This window comes from Anguilla rostrata, chromosome 5, assembly GCF_018555375.3.
Source record: "Anguilla rostrata isolate EN2019 chromosome 5, ASM1855537v3, whole genome shotgun sequence".
Classification (NCBI taxonomy): Eukaryota; Metazoa; Chordata; class Actinopteri; order Anguilliformes; family Anguillidae; genus Anguilla; species Anguilla rostrata.
This window is the reverse complement of record NC_057937.1, coordinates 48,520,921-48,545,073: the sequence shown is the minus strand read 5'-3', so window position 1 is coordinate 48,545,073 and position 24,153 is coordinate 48,520,921. Positions and strand designations below refer to the sequence as shown.

At 43.0% G+C, this 24,153-nt stretch overlaps 1 protein-coding gene across 1 annotated transcript in view; it reads left to right on the top strand.

The window, feature by feature from the left end:
* Positions 1-24,153, top strand: part of LOC135255506 (transmembrane protein 266-like) — a 33,795-nt gene extending 9,642 nt beyond the window's left edge. Inside the window, exons 3-11 of the mRNA XM_064336760.1 lie at positions 961-1,149; positions 11,493-11,647; positions 12,899-12,972; positions 15,481-15,537; positions 15,970-16,108; positions 17,565-17,680; positions 19,092-19,284; positions 21,845-21,907; positions 22,681-24,153. Of these exons, the coding sequence (XP_064192830.1) occupies positions 961-1,149; positions 11,493-11,647; positions 12,899-12,972; positions 15,481-15,537; positions 15,970-16,108; positions 17,565-17,680; positions 19,092-19,284; positions 21,845-21,907; positions 22,681-23,297 (1,603 nt within the window). The 3' untranslated portion in view covers positions 23,298-24,153. The remainder of the gene's footprint in view (positions 1-960; positions 1,150-11,492; positions 11,648-12,898; positions 12,973-15,480; positions 15,538-15,969; positions 16,109-17,564; positions 17,681-19,091; positions 19,285-21,844; positions 21,908-22,680) is intronic.

Sequence of the window (24,153 nt, the reverse complement as noted above, 5' to 3'; positions counted from 1 at the left end):
CGGGAAGCAACGTCCCAGCAGAAAGGATACCAGCATCTGCTCGAGTCTAAAAATACATGGCACAGGGCAGCAGCCCAGAGCACAGAGGCCCTACACAATGAGGTGTCACATCTTGTTTGCAGCTGGGGTCTGTGTGTGTGTGTGTGTGTGTGTGTACGCGTGCGCATGTGTGAGCGCGTGCATATGTGTGTGAATGTGTCAGAGCAGCGAAAAGCACCCAACACTAGCATGAAAGACAAACTGGGTCATATGAAAGAGTGCTTGGAGCCAAAATGACATCACACTGAGAAAACAAGCCAGTACGCGGTGAGAAATCTGGGCATTAATTCCGCCTTTGCATTATTGATGGGCGTGCTTAGCGATGGGCGTAAATACTTCACATTGTTTGATGTGAGCGTAGCAGAGGGAGACTTGGTATCATAGCATTGTCCACAGTGCAGTCCACTCTATGAGCTGAAGACCGGTGGCCAAAGTTTGTGACATCACTTCCTGAGCTGATGCCCACACTACTGAGCTAAGCTGCAGCAGCCCTGAAAGTGTAGTACTCTTCTATGTTGTCTTCTTTGTAGAAGAAGAGATTTATTCAACTGTCACTGCTTTATTGTCAGTACTGTCTCTCATGTTGCCACTGTCACAGCAATTTGTTACAAGACGTGAGTGAGATTTGTGATTTTGCTGTTTTACCAAAGTCAAAAATGTTTGCTACTTGTTTGCTTTTATTCCAGTTTAAAATTTTGATCTACTGTAATGTTCTTTTTTCCTAGTAGACAGAATCAAGTGTGTTTTCTGAAAGCTAGATCTTAGCCATCTGTAATGCTACAAAATGCTTTTTAATTCCATGCCCGCTTTTCTCTCCTGGACCTCAGTGTAAAAGAAAAGAGTTTTTAGTGTACTTACCTAATTAAATAAAGGTGAAACTACTACTACTGTAATGCTACACGCCTTCATTTGTTTCTGCAGGGCAGCTCAGCAGGCCGGGATATCGGACCTGGAGGTCATATCCCAGCAGGCAGAGGAGGAGAGCCAGTGCGTCGCTCCTGTCCAGCTGGTGGGCTTCACCTACAGGGACCTCCCACTGGCCGCCCTGGACCTCTCCCTGGCCGGCTCACAGCTCCTGTCTAACCTGGATGAGGAGGACACCAGAGAAGGGTAGGAGGCTGTTTCTCCACCCCATGCACAGCCAAGTCTTTGGTTTCGAACCATACCCACCTTCCATCCAGTCCCTTGTATTGAATCTATTAGACATTAGTAACTGCTGTCTGAACTCCATAGTTTTGAAGTCATAGGTTCATTGAAAACAAAGGGGACATGAATGTTATTGAAGAGCTGCCAGTATTCAAGTGTGGTTGCATTTCCAGATTCTAGCATTGACACACATTTAGTTTATTTACAGTAATCCTCATTTATGTAATGTGACATCTAATGAGAAAAAAGGTAGTAGGAAATTAAACGGTATTTATCAGTGTACATCAGTGATCAAGTTCTGGCATGATTTCTCTGGCTCTTTTGACTGTTTCCATGGGTTGTTCATAAGCTTGACTTTCATGACCAATTGCTGCTGGCCATACCTTATTATTCTGTGCTATGGCTGGAATTCTGTGCTATTGCTCTTCAAGCGACAACTGAAGACTCACCTCTTCAGGCTGCACCTCTCCCCATCCCTCCCTACCTCCCTGTAATCTCTAAATTGACTGTAGCTTAGGGTTGTAACTAGGTAGCTGTTTCTTAGTTGACTTAGTTAATGCACTCGTGTATTAACTACTGCTTGTATTTTTTGCATAGACTGCGTTGTTGCTGTTCTTGTTTGTGTTAGTGTTAATCAGATTGACTTACACGGTCCAAGTTAAACTATGCTGTTGTTCCCTTGGAACGGTACTTCTCTCTACGGTTTTCGACATACTTGTTCCTGGTTATGGTTATACACTTTGTTGTACGTCGCTCTGGATAAGAGCGTCTACCAAATGCCTGTAATATAATGTAATGGAAGACAAGATGGCGGATGCATCTGTATTACCCATTTTTTAGACAAATACATCATTGTCCTAACTGGCACAGCAGTACACATGATGGATGGATTGCTATAAATGCTTGCTATAGCATATAATTAGACATTGATTTATGCCATATTGCCAAATTGATTTATATTTATTCCCTTATCCTTTTCAGTTTGGAGGGGTAATATTGGTCCATGGGGTATTTTATAAGTGTAGCAGTATTGATTGAAATGGACCTCCGGGTATAGTCTTTTTATGGCGCACAAATACATCATGAGGAAAATGATATGGAACAGATCACAGCTACAGTTCACTTCTGTTTAGAAGTCCTGGTTGTCATTGGTGCCATATTGGCGCCATATTGGTGCCATACGTGTTGGGGACTCATAAGTTTTCTTGATGGTCACACTCAGCCTGTGCCCCGTCAGGAGTGTGTCTCACCTGGCCATCACAGCGACATATTGCGGCCCTACGTGCCACGCACAGACACGCCTCTCAGAGCGCCAACATGGCCCTCGCTCTGTCTTCCTGTCCAGGAAGTGTGACTCACGCCCGTTTGTCGCTGTGGGGTCCTCTCCCTCACGGGGCGAGAGTGGATAAACAACATACGCTCGATTACATGACCCAGTGCACCTTCCTGGTGCTCAGTTCCTCACTGTCTCTGCCCATTCTTCCGTTTGTTTGCCATCCGAAAAAAGCAGAAGGCCTGTGCTGAAGCACTCAGATATCTGCAAGGTTGACAGCAGCTATGTTAGCCTTGAATATTAAAGCCAAAATGCATGTATATGTCAATTTAGTGATTTTTCTCTTTTCCTCTTTATCTGTAATACATGTGTTAGTCCATGTTTGTAGTAGTTTTTGAAAGGGCACTGTTGTTTAAAAACTTAACTTGAAATTTATGCAAAGAAAGGAAAGCCTAAAAGGAACTTTAAGGAAAATATTAGGACATAGCAAGTACCACCATGCCCTTTGTGAATACCTAGTATGTCCAAAATCATTTGTAGAACCATGCCAGACTGCCTTTTCAAGTTTCATTTGTAGCTTATTAAGGTGTAGATTAGAAAGGCATATTGTTCTGTTTAGAATTTTGGTGACCCAGCTACATTCCAGGGCATGATAGTCATGACAGCTTCATTGTAGGGAAATTTAAGATCACAGTTTGGTTCTTGCTCTGGGGGAAAAGCAGACATGCATTTGCAGACATGTTAAAGTTTCTTGTTTCCTTTGTGAGTCAAGTCTGGAGCGTGATAGGAACACCAGATAAATTAGGCGGAAATGTTGTCTGACTATTTGATTTATTGCCTTAATTGAAATAGAAGCTCTAATTTTTAGGCAGAGAAGTTTTTGCTCCAGGCATATAGATTGTAAAGGACCATTGGATGTGATTTTCTTAAGCTGTTCCCTGTTTTAGACTAGTTCCAGGGTATATTTCTTTATTCTGAGCAATTAATTCTGTTTATAGGTCCATTTTATGTTACTGACAGTTTTAGTATTACAGTATTCACTTTCCCTTTATAACCTTTGGAGGTGAAACTCCATATTTGTATTAGCATCTGGAATTTCAAAATGGATAGTAATCTGCACTAGTGAACCTTTGTGACCCCTCTACACAGTTTCAGATTATTTCAATTTTGTTTGTGAGGCACAAGTTGTTCCGTTTGATTTGTACGTAGCCGTTAGTTGTGAGGCTGCCAGCCCTGTTCCTTTTGTATAGCTCTGCAAAATGCAGGACACCTGGCTGAGCAGAAAAAAACTGAGAAATTCAAAACCATTCACATATAAATGGGCTGCATTAAAAATGGTCCTTCACCAGAGAGAACTGCGTAAGTACTACGTTGCACCTTCGTAAATATGACGTAGATATTCATAAATGCTTATGCCAGGAACTGAAAATAGGCACCCTGTATATTGGTCTCCTCATGGAATGTAATGAGGTTTATAGTAAATCAGGTAGAATTAAACGTTACTGTCTGTTTAAAGTTCTTTTTACTTGGTTGATCCAATGCAGTCCTATTTGAAAAGAAACAATCTAAGGAGAGAACTGCACAAGACGTTTCAGTCACATGACGGGTCTCCTGAGGCCGTGGCTTGAGAGGGCCTGTGGGAACAGGGATTAAATTAACCTGCTGGATGGTCCCTCTGGATTTCAAAGCAAAGTCCTGACACGTTCCTCAAATTTGTGCACATGATCTATGCAGAGCGTTGCTTTTCAGGGCCCTAATTATAATGCAATCAAAACTTCAAAACAGAGAGAAAAGACATAGCCTAGCTGTCATTCTGATATGACAAAGCTGTTTTTTGGAATTCTGTATTAGGGATACATAACCATGATTCAGTCTGTCAGGCAACCTTCTTTAGTCATAATGTTATGCCTTTGACTCCTCTTGGTTCTACTGTATTATTGTGTATTTATGACTAAGTACTTTACACCCAGATTTGCCCATAAGGAAGGCCTGTCATATCCCATGGGACAGAGAGAGGGGAGGGGGTGCTGGTAGATGGGCTGGGTTCTGTATTTATGTGAAGTTCTTTTCGTACACGACTGCTGTGTCGTCACCGTCTTACACTAAGTACCACTTTGGTATATCATAGTATGCTACCACATACCATGAGTATTTGGTGCAATCCTGTTGAAGCATTTGGTGAATTCCTATAGAGGTTATAGAGCATGTCGACATATGTGGCAGTACAGCTTAAGGAGCTGGGCTTGCAATTCAGAGGTTCAGTATCCAGCCAGGGCTCTGCCATTGTACTCCTGAGCAAAGTACTTAGTAACCTGAATAGCTTCAGCAAATATCCAGCTGCATAAATGGATAGCATGTACAATCATTTAATATTTAACTGCTCTGCCAAATGCCTAAAATGTAACAGTGGGTGCTGCTCCGGTTGTTTGTGTGTAATTTTTTAAATTAGCCTAGTAGATGAGTGAATGGTCCTGACAGTTCATGTAACGTACATTACGTTACATTTCTTAACATTATATTTCTAGTGCGCCACTGCACTGTTTTCCATGCTGTACTGTATGTAAGAGGGAGAATGCAATGCTCTGTGATGTTACCTAACATATCAGTGTGAGTGGGCGACTTTGTGGGTGGTGGTGGTTCTTGCAAACATGCGGAGGGGGGGGTTGCTTGCTTGCACTGTTAGCATTTTCAGCACAGTGGTGAGTGAAGTACACTTATTAATAGAATTCAGCCCATGTCTGTCTGTGACATGATGGTGGATTTCAAGGCCTGGCTTGTGTTCACCACTTTCAGTGACTCTCTCTCATTTGGTTATTCTGGCTGAGCTGTCTACCGTCATATCACATTTTCCATATTAGGCATTACAGGCTACAGCAAGGTTCTACAACAAGCAACGCTCGATGGTCCAGGGCTACCAAGTGTGGCAATATGACCACCAGAGCGACAACAGGAATGGCCCGGTTTGGCCACTTTCCCTGGTCCAAGTCAACAATTCTCTTCGTAACTGTCTCACTTTATATAATGTGGAAAATATGCATTCTCTATCAATTTGGAGGAGCAGATGTGACTATGAAATTAAGCTAAATGTACTGCATCCAATAAAAGCAAAACACTTTTTTTTTTTTGGAAGATAGACCTAGACGAAACAAACGACAGGACAGAATGACATCCTGTAACAGGGTTGTAATTTCTCTAAATCCATTCATCTCCTACATTTTTGACGTGAATCCCAGTATTCCAAACCTTTAATTATTTTCATAAGCAACCATGACAATATATAGAATGAACACTGTAGCCACTGCTGCTCCTGTGGTTAAACACCAAAAGAAGCGAAAACACTGAGTACAGCGATGTAAAAAGTGCAGATTATGAAGAAAAAAATAAACTAGTCCTCAAATAGTGTCCCAGAGGACCTCGACTGCCACCTACTGGATTTGCTGCCAGTCCTGTCCAGTGCTCCGTGTACAGTGTGCAACATGTATCCATGTCTTTTCACCAGGTCTGTCAAGGAATCTCGGTGCTTTCTCCAAACACACAGTAGGCTACATAGCAACAGCTGATTTCAGCAGTCAGTTCTTTGCCTGTCTTGGGGTGACCTTTGTATCTGTTCTGCTGCTGTTTCCCTCTTTTCAGAAATCTTCTCCAGGAGTAGTCAGGAGCAGAGGGTAGGGTGAGAGAAGGAACTGTCAGAGCTGATGCTTGCCTCAGAACACTCTGAAAAAGGCAGTTGTATCCCATCATTTGAGCACCACTGGGTTATCGTGACGATAACATTGTTATATTGCTACATCAAGATACCATGTAGAAAAGTCAACTTGTCATGAAAAAAAAACATATTTCATAGGCCTCAGTCTTATGCTCATTTTTTATATTTGAGGTTTTCTTGTGTATGTGCCATTTGTCAGTCAAAATATATTGTATGAATTAAGTTTTTTTAAGAAGAAATGTAGAAGTGAAATGTGAGTATGTAATATTTGGCATAAATTTTGTAAACAGTCTTTGTGCAAGTAAATGATTATCTCTAATTTCTGTGTTCTTAGCAGCTCTGAGTCATTCATCCTGCCCTAGTGGCTGATATTAGTGTTTTCCTGGAGAGATTTAATTTTTATTTAAGCTTGAGATCTAACAGGAGGTTTCAGAGGATACCAGTGCTAGCAACTTTTCACCCTCATTCAATTTCCGAAGGCTCTCTCTGATGACACAGGCCTTGCTATTTGTCTTCTAGCCTGCAGGGGGTGCAGTTTACAAAGTCCAAGCTTTGTGTGGAGTTTTTTCCCAGACAGGAACATTTATACCAGGGGTGGGCCATTCCAGTCCCGAAGGGTCGGCATGTATGCAGGTTTTTGTTTACCCCAATTTTCCTCACTAAATGACCTAAATGACTGTGTACACCTACACTGCTTCACCCGTAGATTACATCACAGTAAAACTTTTCATACGGAGACATGAGAACAGCCTTTGGCTGTCATTCAAACACTTATCAATAAATGGGCCAAAAATGCATGCAACTTAAGTGTTAGAGCTAATTGAATAATTAAGGCCAGCAATTGGCATGAAAACCAGAAACAGATACGGCACTCGTCGCCAACTCTGATTTTGACACATCAGCTAAGTTTGGAAGCTTTCCAGTTTGAGAATTTTTCACTTTGCAAGATTTATGATGAGCACTTTTATAGTAAATAAATGATGCTCAAACTGGATATAATTAAGTCTGTGACAACAAATAAAGTGTATAAAGTAAATTATGCCTTTTTACGACTTGAAATGGTCAAGTTATTAATAAACCGATCCACTCTCTTACAACCTAGGTAATTGTTTTTATAATAGCTGGTTAAGGCCCTACTAAAGCAATTTTAATCAGTATATAAATTTAGCCAATGCAATCACTAGGATTATTAATTTACACATTACACATTAATTTACTCCAGTTCTCTGGGATATTATTGTTAGTCTGTATTCTATATACATACAGTAAGCTTCAGAGGGTTGGTTTTGCATAAAGGAGTACTTACCCCATGAGAGGCTGGCTTTGTTTGCAGTTGCCTTTAATGTCAGGGGCTTATTTTAGGCAGTGCTCCAATAGCTCCAGCCCTTGAGGTCATTGCTGTCTTTATCATCACCATTTTTGTCTGGTCTGTTTGTCATGCAGCCCCCTAGGGGACCCCTAAAATTGCATTAATCTGCTGTATCTTGGGTTTTGTCCATCACTCCTGCAGTATGTTAGCAGTATCAGGCTAAATGGTGAACATTACTTTTGAAAGGCTTTGCCAGCTAATTTACTGGCCTGTCTTCATTCCCTGGAAAACGTTTATCTGTCAGCTTAGTTGGAATTTTTAAAGACTGATTTGCCAGTTATAACTGAATTGCCATTGAGAATGGCACAGAATGCAACTGACATAACAAAAAAAGTTAGCTTTTTCTCCAGTGGTAAAACCAAGGATGTATTTTTATAAATTGCACCCATTCAAGATGATGGAAAATAGCTAACTGAGCGCCATTTTACACAGGAACGAAACAGGGCAGCACAGCCTTTCCTGAAATGCTTGTGGTGACCTGTTAAAGCACAGAGGCACACGCATTTGTCCTTTCTGAGACTTGCCCAGTAATATTAGAATGATTTTTAATCCTGACCCAATTAATGCAAACGTAATGTTTCAGCAGCACAATTTCATTGTATGCGCATTTGATTGAAGTATATGTGAATATCACTGTGACTGTGTGTGTGTGTGTGTCTCTGTCTGTCTGTGTGTATTTGCATGTATGTGTTTGTATTTGTGTGTCCGTGCATGTTTGTGTGTGTGTGTGTGTGTGTGTGTATTTGTGTATGCATGCGTGTATGTGTTTGTGTGTGTGTGTGTGTGTGTGTGTGTGTGTGTGTGTGTGTGTGTGGGGGTGTGTGTGTCTTTGTACTGACCTGGGCCTGAAAGTGAGCGAGACCCTCTGGGTACTTTCCTCCCTGACCTCTGTCCTGGACAGTGAGTCATGTGACATACTCCTGTGACTACAGCAGCTTCGTAGGACTGCTGCTGTTTCAGTAAAAGTCACCTGATAGGGGACAACCTTACTTTGTCCAATCAGATCAGACCAGCTGGGCTGCAGTGCCCTTTTAGGCACTGACCTCCCCAGGGACAGAGACTGCCAAACCGAATGTTCCTTGTGTCTCTGCTGACTCGTGTTGTTGTGCTGGGCTTTGCAGTCCTATGTACTTTGCAGCGTCACTGTTTCATGGTGGGGACGCTCCGGTGATAACCATCATCCATGCATCCACACTTCCCCTTAGTCTCAATACGCAACAGAGTACAGCAGACTCAGCACATGTGCTTTGTGTACGAAAGTGAAAGAGATGACTTCCCACTCAGCGTGCTGTTAGACAGCTAATATGGATGCTGGTCTCAGATACACCAGGAGCCGTCTCTGTTCTACCTTTTTATAAAGGATTCAGATCCTAACAGCCCTGTGATTGGGCTTCACAAATGTCTCTGAGCACTGAGGTGTCTTTCTATCTGAGGAATCTTGGGTCACGCTCTGCAATTTGCAAGTAGTCAATCCCCAAACCTGAATTACATAGATGAATAGGGAGGGAGAGATTACAGGATGTGACTTTTTCAGTATCCAAAGAAGAAGAGGTCTGTGTTTCCATTATAGGCTGATATTGACTAGTATTCAGGGGGAGCATAATTTTGGTTGTTCATTTTTTGTTACTTGATGGTGACTCAGGCCTTGGAAGCCATGAGACTTGACTTCCCCTGTTTGTGGAAGGAAACACTGTGTTAATAATGAAAGCATATGCTGTGAGTTACAGTGAGAAAAGAGAATGAGGGAGTGATTGAATTCACAGTTCTGTGTTTCATGGTGGTTGATTCATCACATTTTACAAAGCACTGATTGAGGAAGCATGGGAGTATCTGGTCCTCGATCGACTTTGTGATTGCAATTAAGTGAAATGTTTTACAGGTATGAATTTGTTTTTGCAAGTAGAAAAAGATGCAAGTAGCTAAAGGACAGGGGATGTTACTGCTGTGGGATTTACATTTGTATAAAAAAACAAGGTTATATATGTAGTATGGAGCCAGTAAGTATCAATGATGAATATATTGGGTCTCATGATAATGGTTTTTGGTTTTGATGCAATTTTATGATAAATGATCAGTTTAAGTTTAGTATTTGGGCACAAGACTCCCACACGCCCCAACCGTCTGGTCTCTGTCTTCCGGAGTTAGCTTTAGACTCAAAGTGTTGTCTTGGTTCCACCTCCGGATCTCCTTTTCTTCTACAGCGCAGTAGAACACAGCCACTCTATCGTGCCATGCGCTGAATCATGGAACAGTACCAGCGCCATCTGTGCTCCCTCCGCATCTCCAGCCAAAGAGATGATTGCTAACAGCGTGATTATGCCTTTGTTTGATTGCCCTGACATTGCTTACAGAAACTTGGCTTTGTCCTTGGCAAAGTTATCTGACACTCATTTTGCTGCATTATTTAATTTGCTTGGCAGATGCCCTCACTCAGCGCACATTACACAGCCTAAAATTTCTGCATCTTATATGATTATATGGCTGTATATTTGCTGATCGTATTCAGATTCCTGACACAGAAGTTCAATGGCAGTGCCTCGCAGGGCTTTTAAAACTGAAACCTGCATACAAGTCCAGTTTTTTCACTACGCACTGCACTGCTGAGGGGTCTGCTGCTGCTGTGGGGTAGTGCTGAGCAGCTGATAGAGATCACCTTTGCCTCCAACCTAGCCTGAGCTCCGGGTTGAATGAAATGGGCGAATTTTGGTGACCTGAGTAGAGTTACACTCCTACTACACACCCCATAATAATTTGTGCACAAAACACATAAGAGCACCTCCAGGCCCAAAAGTTATGAGTGTGTACTTTTTTCTTCTCAACAGTTTCAGCTGGTAAACATTTTTGCTCAAATGGGTGATGTTTGGGAATGAAGACATGATTGGCTGGGCCAGGTCAGGTGAGAGCTAGCATATGGTGAGAGTAGAGAGTGCCAGCTTTCCGCTCCTCCCGCGGCCCTGGTCTGGGGTCCGGCACCTCCTGTGGCCTGCCTGCTGGGCGAGCAGCAGTGCATCCTGGGAAGGGATCTGATTTTCCACCTGCGTATTCATTGGATTTGGGAAGGGGGGTGATTCACTCAGACCTCCTGTTTTGGTTAGTCAGTATGTGCGCATCTCATCGTGAGAACAGGCAGACTAAGGTGGTGAAAAGATGGAAATAATCAGTGTGGAATTATTCAACATAATGCCTTTAAAGTCACAGTAATGTAACCCTGAAAACCAGTAACTGAATTTGATGTGAGTGATATAGCAGAAGCACAACATTAATATAAATGGGAAAAGGATTATTTATACAGCTATGAATAAATTTGGATGTAAAATCAAAGACCATACTTGGTGAACCATGCAGAATGAGTCTTTTATTCTACACTACTATAGAAATTTTAATTTCAAAAAGTATGCAACCCTGGGTTATTATTGCAAGTGGCATATCTTTAAAATTCCCTCACAGATCTTCCTGTCAGTCTGACTGTGCAGAGTTTCAGTCTTCCTTTGTCTCTTTGCCATCTCTCTGTGTGCTTGTGGGCCTACTCTGTTTTCAGACACACTTTCAGAAACCTCTTTGGTTCTTCATTTCTCACATCCTCTCTGTGTAAGCATGCATATGTATGTAGGAAACAGTGCCTTCTGGTGGGTGTAAATGGGATTAAAACATTTTTAATCCCAATGTTTTTTTTCCACTGTGTTCTCGGTGTTGAGATAAAAGCATGGAGCTTTGACGTTTACCTGAAGATGTAAATACATTTTCCCTCATTTAAAGATCCACGATATGCTGTCTTCAATGTCTCTGAAACAGAATTATATTTGCAAATATGTACCAGTTTATGTTACTGCTCATTAGTCCATTTTACATCTAATCTCAGTTAAACAGAGGCACTCAAATAATGCGATACGACTCTGTATCTTTGATATTTGACCGAGGTAGTTGAGTGAAGCCTTGATGTCTCTCTCCTGTGTCTCCAGGTCTAACTGGCTGAAGCCCTGCTGTGGACAGCGAGCTGCTCTCTGGCAGGTTTTCCTCTTCAGCGCTGGTTTCAACTGCGTCCTGGTGGCCTGTGTGGTCCTGGTGGTGGTCCTGCTGGCCTTGGAGCTTCTTATTGACACCAAACTCCTACAGTGTGAGTTTTTACACACTGTCCTGTTAATGTAAAGCAGACTCCCGCAGTGTGAGTTTTACACACTGTCCTGTCAATGTACAGCAAACTCCTGCCTAGTTAGTTTTACACACTGTCCTCTCAATGTACAGCAAACCTCTGCAGTGGGAGTTTTACACACTGTCCTCTCAATGTACTGCAAACTCTGGAGTGTATTTACAGGTTGACCTTCTGGTAGACAACTGTAGAATTCCTGACCCAAATACATCAAACTAAAATAACTGTTATGCTACATTGTAATTTTACTTGACAGGTAGTCCTGTGTCACTCACAATGAGGGTAAAAACTAGTTATGTTACATCAGACATACGTTTTTCCTTACAGCCCAGAGTGACAGGACTTCGGTTTCAAACCCAGCACATAACCTCTGAAAAAACTTTTTCTTGTGACCTGGCAGTAGGTGGAATATTTAAAAAAAATTGAAATCTGAGGCAGAAATCCAATAGCACTTTTAGGGAGGACAAAATGATGTGTGGACATAGCGATCTGGAAGGAGTGTCCATATTGATTATGCCAGCACAGGTTGGACAAAAAGGCAGAAAAGAGGGATTCATGATGAATTTATTTGATTCAAAACAACTGTATTGTCCCTGGTGGATTGGAGGTAGTCAAGTTAAAATACATACAGAGATAATGGGGAAGAATAATGTGCACAGTGTACGGAAGTAAATTAGTGGATAAATGGCAGGCTAGTACATGAACATCTGACAGAAGAGGGAACGGAGAGATTGCTAAAAAGGGGTGGACCAAACACAGAGGGGTTGGAAGAGTGAAAAAATGCTGTAAGTGAGGGGGTGTGGGGGAGTTAGGGAAAATAAAGTGGGTGGTGCATGCTATTTGTGGAGTAACTTGTGGGTGGACCTAAAACCAAGGCTGTAATCTCATCTTGTGCCCAACATGAATAGAAAGCAGAGGTTTACATAAACAGTACCCATTGAATACTTTGTGTGCAACACCTTGTGATTATGCCTGCTGAACTGTTGTGCTATTCCAGTGAAGTGCACTATAATGTAGGCAGCTCCTACTCTTGCTCTGTAAATATCTAAGTATGACACCTACACCAGCAAAATGTACATCATTTGTACTCTAATATTATATCTGAATTTGATTTGATGCGGTTGGTTGAAAACATTGCAGTATTATGACATCATAAAGGGAGTGGTTAGGTCCCCCCCAGCTGAAACGCTCATTTATCTCGCACTGTGTTTTCTGCAGTTTCCAACGCGTTCCAGTTCGCCAGCATCGTCCACTGGATCAGCCTGGTCATCCTCTCCGTGTTCTTCTCTGAGGTAAGGAACACCTCTGCTGGGCAATCACTCCTCCAACGAGGAGCAATTAAAGAGACGCAGAGGCCGAGCATTAATTAAAGTGATAGGGTGTAAGTAATAATTAAAGGTGAGGTCATGAATGAAGTGATCGTTTTACGGTAAGGAGATACGCATAACTTCCTGGGTTCCTGACACTGTATATGACAGGTGTCTCGTACGAGGGGTATTGAATGGATTTGCCATATTGCCATCTGTTCTGTTCGCAGCCATCAGACTCAGTGCAGGCCTTGGCTTCCATTGGCTTGCAACCGCAGCATGCCTGCTTAACATCAAATGCAAATGTGCACCATTAATGGTTATGTGAAGCTACTCTAGGGCATAACCTATTTTACCAGGCAGAGTTTCTGTTTTCGGGAGGAAATAACATGCACTGGATGCATGGTTATTGTAGCATTGTATTGTGCTGAAACTCTTCCTGGGAAACTAGCCCTTCGACATGGAGGCGTAACACTGTCATTGGTCCTGCATCCTGCTGCACAGTTCCGGCTTTCCTTCCAAAACACACCCGCTAATACCTGGCAACCATTGCAGTCTCCATTCCTACTCTCTTTCATCTCCAGAATACAGGTACTGCTTGGAGACGCCACCTGGCAAATCTACTACTCATCCATTTGGATTTTCACTCCAAAACCCATCCCACGATACCTGGCAACCATTCTGATTATAAGTCAGGTGATCTTTGCGCAAATGTAGAAACAAATTCTTGCCTTTGGACAGATCGCTGGTTTTCCTTTCTTAACTCTGCAGTTTTGTTTCTTTATATATCGTTTGTAGTATGAAAAAATCTGAATTGCACTAAAAAGGTTATTTTCTCTTTCTTCAATGTCCCCTGCCATGAGACCTGAAATTAATAAGGTATGGTATGGTGGTGGGGACCCCCATTCCTCGCTTGTTGGAGTTGTGGTGCTTTGTCCATTTTCGATCATTCCATTCTGTAGGAGTTTTTTCCTGGCCGTTATTTATTTTGGGATCAGAGAAGAGAACAGCTCTTTGAGCCCCTAAAACAGTGTGTGAGGCTGAAACGTGTGCATTGTTCTGCAGACCCAAAGTTCAAGAACCATAAATACCCTCCAGAGTTTGTGTCAAGTAGAAGTTTTTTTTAAGTTGGTCTGTTTTATTTTGTTCTCCATGCCCTCTGATATTCTAGTCTTTGTCTTTGTTCTTATTCTTATTTTATTGAACTCGTATTTTGCTTGGCCGAGGTGTGTGGTATTTAGTATTCATATTTTAGTATTTAGTATTCAATCAAGACAAAATCTTGGTGATTCACTAAAATATTGGACATGAGAATACAGCCTTTCTGAGAACCACCCATGACTAAAATGGAGAAAACATCACAAAAGAGAGACACAGGAACAGTAAATTTGAGCCACTGATCTGCATCCATGCAGTGGGTGGAGGGAGTTGTGTTTGTCACTGCCACTGCAGCCACAGTGAAGGGTAGCATACAAGTACAACTAGCCAGAGACATCATGTTCTATTCAATGGAACACATGGTATTGTTATCTTCTGCCTCTACACATAGAAGCTATGGTAATACTTCAAGTCACTTAACATGTAAATCTGGAATGTGAATATAGGTATAGCCCTTTAAATGTGTGGGGCTAAAGGGTCAGTTGCCACCCAAATTAGGCAGCTCCAAAAGCACTTTACCTGCATATATGTAAATTAGCTGCGTGTCAAGTGGTGAAATTCACTACTTAAATTGGTTTTACAGGATTTATTGTATCCTGTTCTGAATAACAACGATAAGAATAAGTGATAAATAAATCTGTCGACAGTTAATCCTACGGAAATATTCACAATTAGCAAGCGGTTTATTATTTGGTTTTGAGCTTCAAGATCTGTGGCGTTAATGTCCAATTACAGCCCTCAATACTGGAAGTGAATGGAGATCAGTGTTGTGACTCCAGAGTCTGGCCATCCCTGAGCCCACTGCTCCTGTGCGTTGCCTTCACTACTATTGGTCAGAAACCTTTCAACATTTGTGGAGTTTAAAAACATAACTCCAATGCAACTTGCAAACAGAGCAGGTGAGCGCATATTTAGCAACCACCCCCCACCCCCCCACCCCAAAAGAAGGAAAATGTTCCAATCTAAATTGGGTCTGCAAGCCTGACCTGATGAGATGCCAAGATTTTGTGTACTGCACTGTATTTCGCATACAATCCATTGTTTCTGTTTCTCAATTATTTCTAAATCGCTTGGCAGGTTATAAGCAAAGGATGTTGCATATTTCGGAAGCAAGGGTAATAATCAATATGTCTCAGCTATGAAAGCACCAATGTTATACTTTCAGCTTTTTATAATGGAAACATAAAATGAAGCCAAAACCTCACAGGATGAGGGAAACCAAGGTATCTTTAAAGTAAAAATATATGCAGAAGTGACTGTGTCCACTCTCCATATTTAAAACTACATTTCCCAAATACCTGTGTTTTCTCTTCTTCTCTCTTTTTCTCTGTCAAGACTGTCTTTAGGATTGTAATCCTAGGGATCTGGGACTACATCGAGAACAAAGTTGAGGTAAGCACTCAGCACTGTCTGCTCAGGTCAGGGCTGGCAGAGGTACTGTGTTGAATGCCGATGAGACTAACTTCGCCTCAGGCTGAAACGCTGCTTCAGGCCACACACGGACTCTATGAGCACGGCGTACACTTTAAATTTGGGGTCAGTGTCCTCATGGCTTTTTCAGCCTTTAAGGCTTTTTGTGCTTGTTCATACCATTTCTCTCTATTACAGTCATGGTTTGGTCTCTGACAGGCATTACAGTTGTGAGGAGAGACGACTATACCCCATAGAAAAGGAGCAGTGTCTGTTTTCTGAATTCATCCTTGAAAGCCAGTTCAACCTTGGAAAAAATGCAATGTTTCTAATTCTTGCCAACAGGCTCCATAGTGTCTTTGAGTTTCCCTGCAGGTTGCTGCTAAACTGGCCTTGTCCCCGTGTGGTCTGCAGGTGTTCGACGGTGCTGTTATCGTCCTCTCTCTGGCCCCAATGGTGGCCTCCACTGTTGCCAATGGACCCAGCAGCCCTTGGGATGCCATCAGTCTGATTATCACTTTGCGCATCTGGAGGTTCAAGAGAATCATTGATGGTGAGTGTTCTTGCTCTGTTTTACCGGAGACCATGTAACTGGGAGGACCACACACCGAATTTAAATGATATCAGGAGAAGGCAAACAAAGTTAAGGTATATATCGTTGCTACTACAGTTTTGGTCCTCCCAAGTATGTGAAAACACATCTGGGGAACTTTGAGGCCTGCACATACTGTTGAAACAGTACATCTTATCCTACGTTAGCCTTAAGCGAATGTAAGGTACTCTTTTTGCAGTGCAACATGAACACAGCATGTAACACAGCATGCTGTAACACTGGAGCAATTATTTTGTATATTTTATTTTACCCTGGTATGTAATTAATTGTGTATATTATTTGTTTACCATTCATAACAATATGGATATTGATCAAGTTTCTTGGTAAACTGCCAAACATCCTCTCCCTTTATAGGTGTATTGATTTTCTAAACTGTTGAGTGGTGCCTAATGTCTGTAATTAATATACTGTACGCTGTGTTCTTAGTCATGATAATGTCAGCACAATCGATTCTGAAGGTCCACATGACCCAATACAATGTACTATTGGCTACACAAATGAGGAACTTGTGTCACACCCCTGTACACTGCTACAAATCCCTGTCTGGCAGTCTTTCTCTTTCAGCTCTAAGTACTGTGGCACCAGAGTTATGTGACAATGCACCATATAGCCTTGACAGTCATCATTTGCATATTGGTCATTTCCATGAAAAATTTGGCCTCAAAATAATCCTTTGCCATGTTCCCCTGACTGTAATGTATCCGTTTTTGACATTTCGACTGCTCTATAAAGAACACCCCCAACCCACATGTCAATCTCCACAAGACTTTGGCAGGTGCTGTCAGATTAGTTTATTTCCTGTGTTACTGGAGCTGCTATCTGTGCGACCCAGTATTCTGCTTTCTAGCACGTAGCCATGTTTTGTGGAGCATGTGCAGAAACACTGTGTTCTGTGGTTAGGGGAGACACAGCCTTTGAGGTACAAGGTTGTAGCCTGTATTCTGCGGTTAAAACCCACCCCTGCTGTGTGGGATTCAAACTGGGAGGAAATGATCTGTCTGTAGTAAAGTTATTTCATAATCAAGTTCGACAATTTGACGGCAGTTTCTGTATTTACAGTATCGATCTTGAAATTGCATTATGTCCAAAAAAATAAATAAATAAATAAAGTGCTTTTGCTGTATGTGTGTGGATAGGGGATGCATTCTACAGATTTAATATCTGTGCCACCGATATTTCGAAATGTGTGTGTGGCAAAAAATGCTGAGATGTTACTTGAAAGATAAATGCATTTAATCATCAGTCTTAGGCAATTTCAATTCTGTTCTCAATGTTTAAAAACATGAACTAAATGTGAATACATTTTCCCCCTAAGACTTTCGCTGTGACAGCATGTGACCAGTTACAGCCCTGTCCCCAGCTGTGTGTGGTGTGACTCTGCTGTTTGCTCCCTCAGCCTATGTGCTCCAGGTGAAGGTGGAGATGGAGCTGGATATCCAGCAATATGAGAAGGCCAAGGCAGTCAGAGAGGAACAGCTGGAGCGCCTCACCCACATCTGTCAGGAGCAGGCTGTGAGTTCTGTGGCCATGCCAATGCACCACACCGAGACCTGACTGATACCTGTCAATCTGACTGGAGCAGGCTCTGAGACCCTGTCACCATACCACTGAACAATAAGTGAATTATACTGATACCTGTCAACGCACAGCTATTACCACTGAGCCCCGACTGGCAGCTGTCACAACACCGCTACTGTCATTGCTTCTGACTGACACCTGTTACCACACTGTTATTCTCACTGGGCCCTGACTGACACCTGTCTCCTCACTGCAGCCTTCAACACTCATGCATGATTTGAGACTGTCATCCTACCGTGAATTGTATCTTTCCCTGGCTGATTCCTGAGAGGGGCAACAACCAATAAGAGCTTTTTTTCTTACTGTTGTCTGAATTTGCTATTGCACTTCACACCGTCACACATCCTGCTTTATTTTTCTGCCAAAAGTGTTTTTTTCACTCTGTACCAGCAGAGGGCAGTAAAATATCATATAAATGAGAACGGCAACTTGCTTTGAGATTGAAATGTGTTTATTAACCACACAAGTACCATACTTCTTTTACAGAAGAGTATTTCAGATATAGTTTCGCTGCATGCAAGTAATGGTGACTAACACGATGAACCATGGCATGGCATGATATGTGGACCTTTGTCTCAATGTAATTCTTTGTTATTGGTGGCCATTTTCATTTCATTTCAGCAAGTTTCAGCATGAACAAACCTGGCATTGCTCAGTAAGATCCAGTCAGATAGAATCTCGGAGCCATTCTTTGGGATTTGTTTACACAACCCCCAAATGAGCTTTGACAGCCATTCTGTACAGATCGAGGGGCTTGCTGTCGATTCAGTTTTACGATCGCATTCGTCCCCAGTGCTCAGGACCTCTAAGATCAATACTGAAAGAGGCAATGGCTGTACATCATGGCAAGTCGCTGTTGTCATCCCAGCCATTGAACACTTTACTGAATACTGAACTCAATGCTCAAACAAGCTCAACAGCAATTTGACTGGCTGCTTGTCAATATCATTCATTGAGGAGTAAATGGAATCCAGTTATGGAATTGATCAGATACATTGGCTGGCCAGCTAGTTAGGTGTAATGGTGGAGAAACATTAGTGCTGTTTGGTGAGTTGGGTACAAAAGTCCCCAAATTTCATTTAGGCTGAGATTACGGGTTTTCATTCACTACTTTTGGCACTATTTTCCTTTGGATAGTTTCCATTGCTAATTATATCCAGACAGACAGACAAATCACATATTCATATGTTTGTGTCTTTTTACCTGCATTTAACTGGACAGTATTACAACCATTTGGAGACAAGAACAGGCCATTCAACCCATTTTAGTTTGCCATTATGTATCTATGTGTATTATGCACCTCTTAAAATAATGAATATGTTAATAATATCTCTCTCTCTCTCAGTTTGAGATCAGGCAGCTGCGGGCACACCTGGCCCAGCAGGACCTGGACCTGGCTGCAGAGCGTGAAGCGGCCATGCAGATCCACCGCGTGTGGGACAAGCAGGCCGGGGGCTTCCAAGTGGTGGACGGGCTGACCCCCGGGGAGTCGGACGATGAGGGCCGCGGTGGAGCCAGAGAGCCCCGGCCCCCGCCAGGTACCCCACACCCCTCCTTCTAAAGAACCGACCCAGACAGCAGCACCCACATTTGCTCATTCTCTCCCTCTGTGACCTCATTGTCATTGCATACTGCTCCTGCTATTGATCACATCTTTTACATTATATTTTCCGGACTCTGGTGTGCCTTATTAGGTTAGGCAAATTTTGCTTTTACAGTTTAATACTTTATTTATTTATTTATTTTATTGTTTATTTTTGCAGGGACAGTTTACAGTTAGCTAGCAGCTAATTCACATCTGTTGTCCCTGGGCAGGTATACAAATGACAACCACAAAACAGCAAATACACTACATCAACTTAGTTCAATAGAGTCCCTGTCTGTGGTCAGGTTTTGAGAACTCCTTTTTCAGTACCAGGGAGAGTGAGACTCTTGACTCAGGTGTGGAGGTATTGTACAGTAATAACTTGTTTAGCAAGAGGATCCCTTGCACAGAATAATCAAATCAGTACTGAACAGAGCTTTTGTACATTTTGAAGTTGTAGATATTGTGAGGCATTACTGACAGCATCATTTACAACCTGCAAGTTATATATTTTATGGCTTATTTGAAGTAGCGTATTGCAAACAACACAAGAGTGAGAGTGTGGGAGAGGCAGAAAGAAAATATTTCATCTTGATTTAAAATACTTTGGATATCTGGCAAAAAAAACCAGGCAACTCTCTCCCTTTCGAAAAGTTAAAAAGCTATTATTTCTTGGGCTACATTACAAAGTAATAAACACACCAAACACTTTTAAGGCCTCTTAGCCATCATAATGGTGCAAATCTTGTTTGGGAGGTACACGATTGTGAAGGACACAAAGTGACAAAATGGCATAACGCTTGAAAAGTAGCAGAGTTGTTCTGTGAATCTGACAGCACAGCCCTGGGCATGTCCGAGACCGGGTCCTAAAGCAAGCATTAGCACACGACGTAATCTGTGCACTCCACGATCGATAGCACGGGGGAAAAAAGCTTTTTAAAAACCACTGAAACGGAGGGGAAAATCCGCCCAATCCATTTACCGCATGAGCCCTAGCGGCCGTCTCAGCGCTGCGGCTAATTCAGGTACAGAGCGCTCCACACGTCAGGCCTTGTTCTGCGGGGAGGCCGCCTTGCGGAAAACATCTGTTCCATTTCACCTGGAAACCATGACAGGCAGGGGAAAACATGCCAAGGCTGGATCCCAAGGGCTGCCCAGGGGGATTGTGGGAAATCTGGCTCCAAGGAGCAAAAGAAAGAGTGGCTTTTTCCCCAAAACCCAGGCACCAGGAAGCACGCTCCGAGCAGGGGGGGCAGGTCGATGGAGCGGACAGGGCTTGGGATTTAGGTGATGGGCTGGTGGTGGTTTTGTTTTGCTGGAGGGGGTTCTTTCATATGAATGCATGACATTTAAGTGTCACTCATTCTTATTAAAGCCCTCAGTAAGTCTTTATTCTTGTTGGGGAAAAAAGCTAAGAGACTCTTAAATGTTTTGGGACTATTGTTTTCCAACGGACAAAAAAATGTCTCTCCCCAGTTGTTATGCATACAGAACACAAGGGGGCATTAAGTTGGGACATGGGGTGTGGGATGGCTGTGATGTGATCGCCTAATACCATGGCTTTATGAAGAATGTTGTCCACAGCAGAGTACTACTTAAAGTGCTCACTCTTTAAACTTTGTCCCAGTAAGGATTAGACTGAGATTACTGTTTTACAACCTTTTTTTGACTGCTACCACAAATATAGGTTGTCTGGTCGGTCTATCAATGTCTATTCTTCTTCTTCTTCTTCTTCTTCTTATTATTATTATTATTATTATTATTATAGAAAAATGGTTTTCAGACTCAGAAGTATATAGTTTTGATGGATATTATACAGAACAGAGATGACACTGACACACTTATAAAGCAGGTCACCCCAAATCTTCCTTCTAGAATCAGAGTGTATGGCGGATGACTGCATATCGGAGAGCCTTTTAAGTTCGACTGCTTCTTTTGAAGCTCATGTGTTATTAATTGCAGAGTGATTGTCTTGGTGGTGTTTGAGCGAGTGCAATGCTTCCCCTCGTGGGGCTGCCTCGAATTAATATTTCAAAACCTCGAAAAAGAAATGAAATTAGCCGTCAGAGGCTCCGCCGGTCCCCTGGGAATGGCAGGGGCACTCAGAGTACTTTACCCCCCGCCCCAAACGCCCACTTGCCCCCCCCCCCAAATCAGGCAAGCAGAGCACGCCCCTTCACCCACCAGCTCAGTCCACAACAATGTGATTTTAAAGACTGCACAAATTGTCATGTGCACCTTTAGGACTGAAAATACTTCTACGGTTGTATGTGGTAAGAAAATCCATGACATACAACATGAGGCTAGTTCTGGTGTCTTATTCAAAGAGACACGCTTGCAGTTAAGTTTACATACATTGACTGCCTCAAGCAGTCAAATGTTTAGTCTGGCCTAAAATAGCCTTTTTTTCTAGTCTTCATCATGTGGCAATGCCGGATTGATATATTCCTGGAAATTTGTATTTTTTTCTCACATTTTGATGTTCTGTGTATTGTAACTCTTCCTCTTTCCAGATTCTGTTGCTCGGGATGACATGAACAACTACATCAGCCAGTACTACAGCGAGCCGAGCAGCGGTAAGTAGAAGGGCACTTACCATGAACAGAAAGGGTCCACAGCTGTGGTCATGCAGAATGATAGGGTCTGCTGGTTTTCAATGTTACTCAGCACTTCATTGATGAATGAAAGCAATTGATTTTGCAGTTATACACATCGCCGGGCTTCATGCGTCTAAACTGGTTGCAGAAAATATAAATCCTGTAACATTCCAGGAACAATGGTGGATGTACCTTGATCCCGGAACCATTACATTATATTTATTTAGCAGACGCTTCTATCCAAAGCGACGTACAATAAGTGCATACCAAAGCTCATTGGAACAACTACGAAACACAGGTCCGGTAAGGTACAATACTTATTACGTAACAGTTATTCATAGCCATGTACACATTAATTCCAGTTCACACAGTGAGCATAGGCTAGGTCAGAAAGTAATGCTATGTCAAACTAGGAGGTGTGACAATGAGCTACAACATCAAGATAACAATACTAGTGCAATATAAGTGCTGAATGGGGGTACAAGTGTAACATGAAAGTGCCACAGGGACAAATTAGGATACAAATAATAGTGATTCTAGATTGGGAGTGTCCTGTAGGATAGTGATAGTCCAGGAGCAGTCTGAAGAGATGCGTCTTCAGACCAAGATGGGCAATGACTGAGTGGGAGTTTGTTCCACGGCTGGGAAGCTAGGGTGTAGCAGCTCTGTAACGGAAGCCTAATGTATAATATAACCGCTGTTAATCTTGTGGGTTTATGGCTTCTGCTGAGTTTGTAGCTCTTTTCTTGCAGACGTGGGAGTGCCCGATACGGGCGCGCGTGTCATAACCACGGCGGCCATCGACGTGCACCTGCCTGATAACCCCAGCAGCATGTCCTCCACCGTGCTGGGCGCCAGCGCCCCCGTTCCCCCGCCGCGCGTAGCCAGCTCGGCCAGCGACTCCTCTGTGGCCGCGTCCCGCACCGCCGGCCTCTCCTCTGTCCGAGGGCCGAGCGTCAGCAGTCACACGCTCAGCTCCACCACCGACTGCAGCACCGCCCGCCAGGCCTCCTCTGACTACCCCACGCTCTGCTGTGGCCCCCTGCCCCCGGGGCAAGAGCCGCGGGGCCTCCGGGACCCCAGCGCGGTGGTGCAGGAGCTCCTCTCCTCGCTGACGGGGGACTCCTGCCTCGCCCAGAAAGGGCTGGACCCGGTGAACCTGAAGCTGCCCAGCCCCACCGGCTCAGCTGAGACCAGCCCCGAACTGGAGCACAGGGTCAACATCTACAACAAGAAGAACCAGGAGAACCTGAGTGTGTTCCAGACCAAGCCCCTGATCCACCTGCAGGCCAGCGAGCCTCCCCCGGGAGAGAAGTACAGGTTCCTCGACCCCACCACCGCCCCCGCCGCCCGCCTGCCTGATACATAGTGACCAGCAGGGGGCGCAGTTACCCAGGCAGGTCTGAAAAACCCCTCAGAAACTGAACGACGAGCTCACATGAACTGAACATTCCCGCTGGCCTCTCTGTGTTAGCACTCTCCATGTGAAGCTACTGACACCCCCCGCCCCCCCCCAGCAACTGTGAGGCCCCTTCCTGGTAAAAAAAAAAAAATTGCACAATTGTCAGGTGAGGAGTGGACGGCAGGGAGAATAGTTTTATGAGCCAGCACTGATGAATCATCAGGAATTTCCATTGTGAATAAGTCCCAATGTGATAACCAGCAAGGTGCCATGCTACAGCTTTTACAGAACAACATATTCAATAGTGTTACTGAAACTGACGAAGACTTATTTTACAGTTTCTTTTTGGGTGTGAGAAAGGAGTGATTAAGGGAAATGGGGTGGTAAGTGGATTTATCTTTTAATTAGTATGAAATGCTGTAACAAAATGTACAGTCTCTGATCCGGCTACTGCAGGGTACATTTGATTGGGTGAGCTGTGTTCACAGCAATTTCTTACCTTTTGTCTTTCTACATTACAGATGATGATGTTTGTACTGAAATTAAAGAGGCTTAACTGTGCTCACTCCAATATCATTAATCAAGAACAGATCAAGGAAAGCAACTACTGGGGAATTTTGAGAAGCTAAGGGAAACTATTTAAACTCTAAAACTAGTAGAAATGGAGTGATCATAGCACAAACCTTTACAAAGATCTGCTTTCGGAATTTGGCAAACTAAGCCTGTGCACTTTAATGTTTACAGAAATTTTATAACCTGAACATGGAGGAAATTTGTTGCAGACTGCAGTTGTCCTTTGATTAAAAGCAAGTTTGTAAACTGA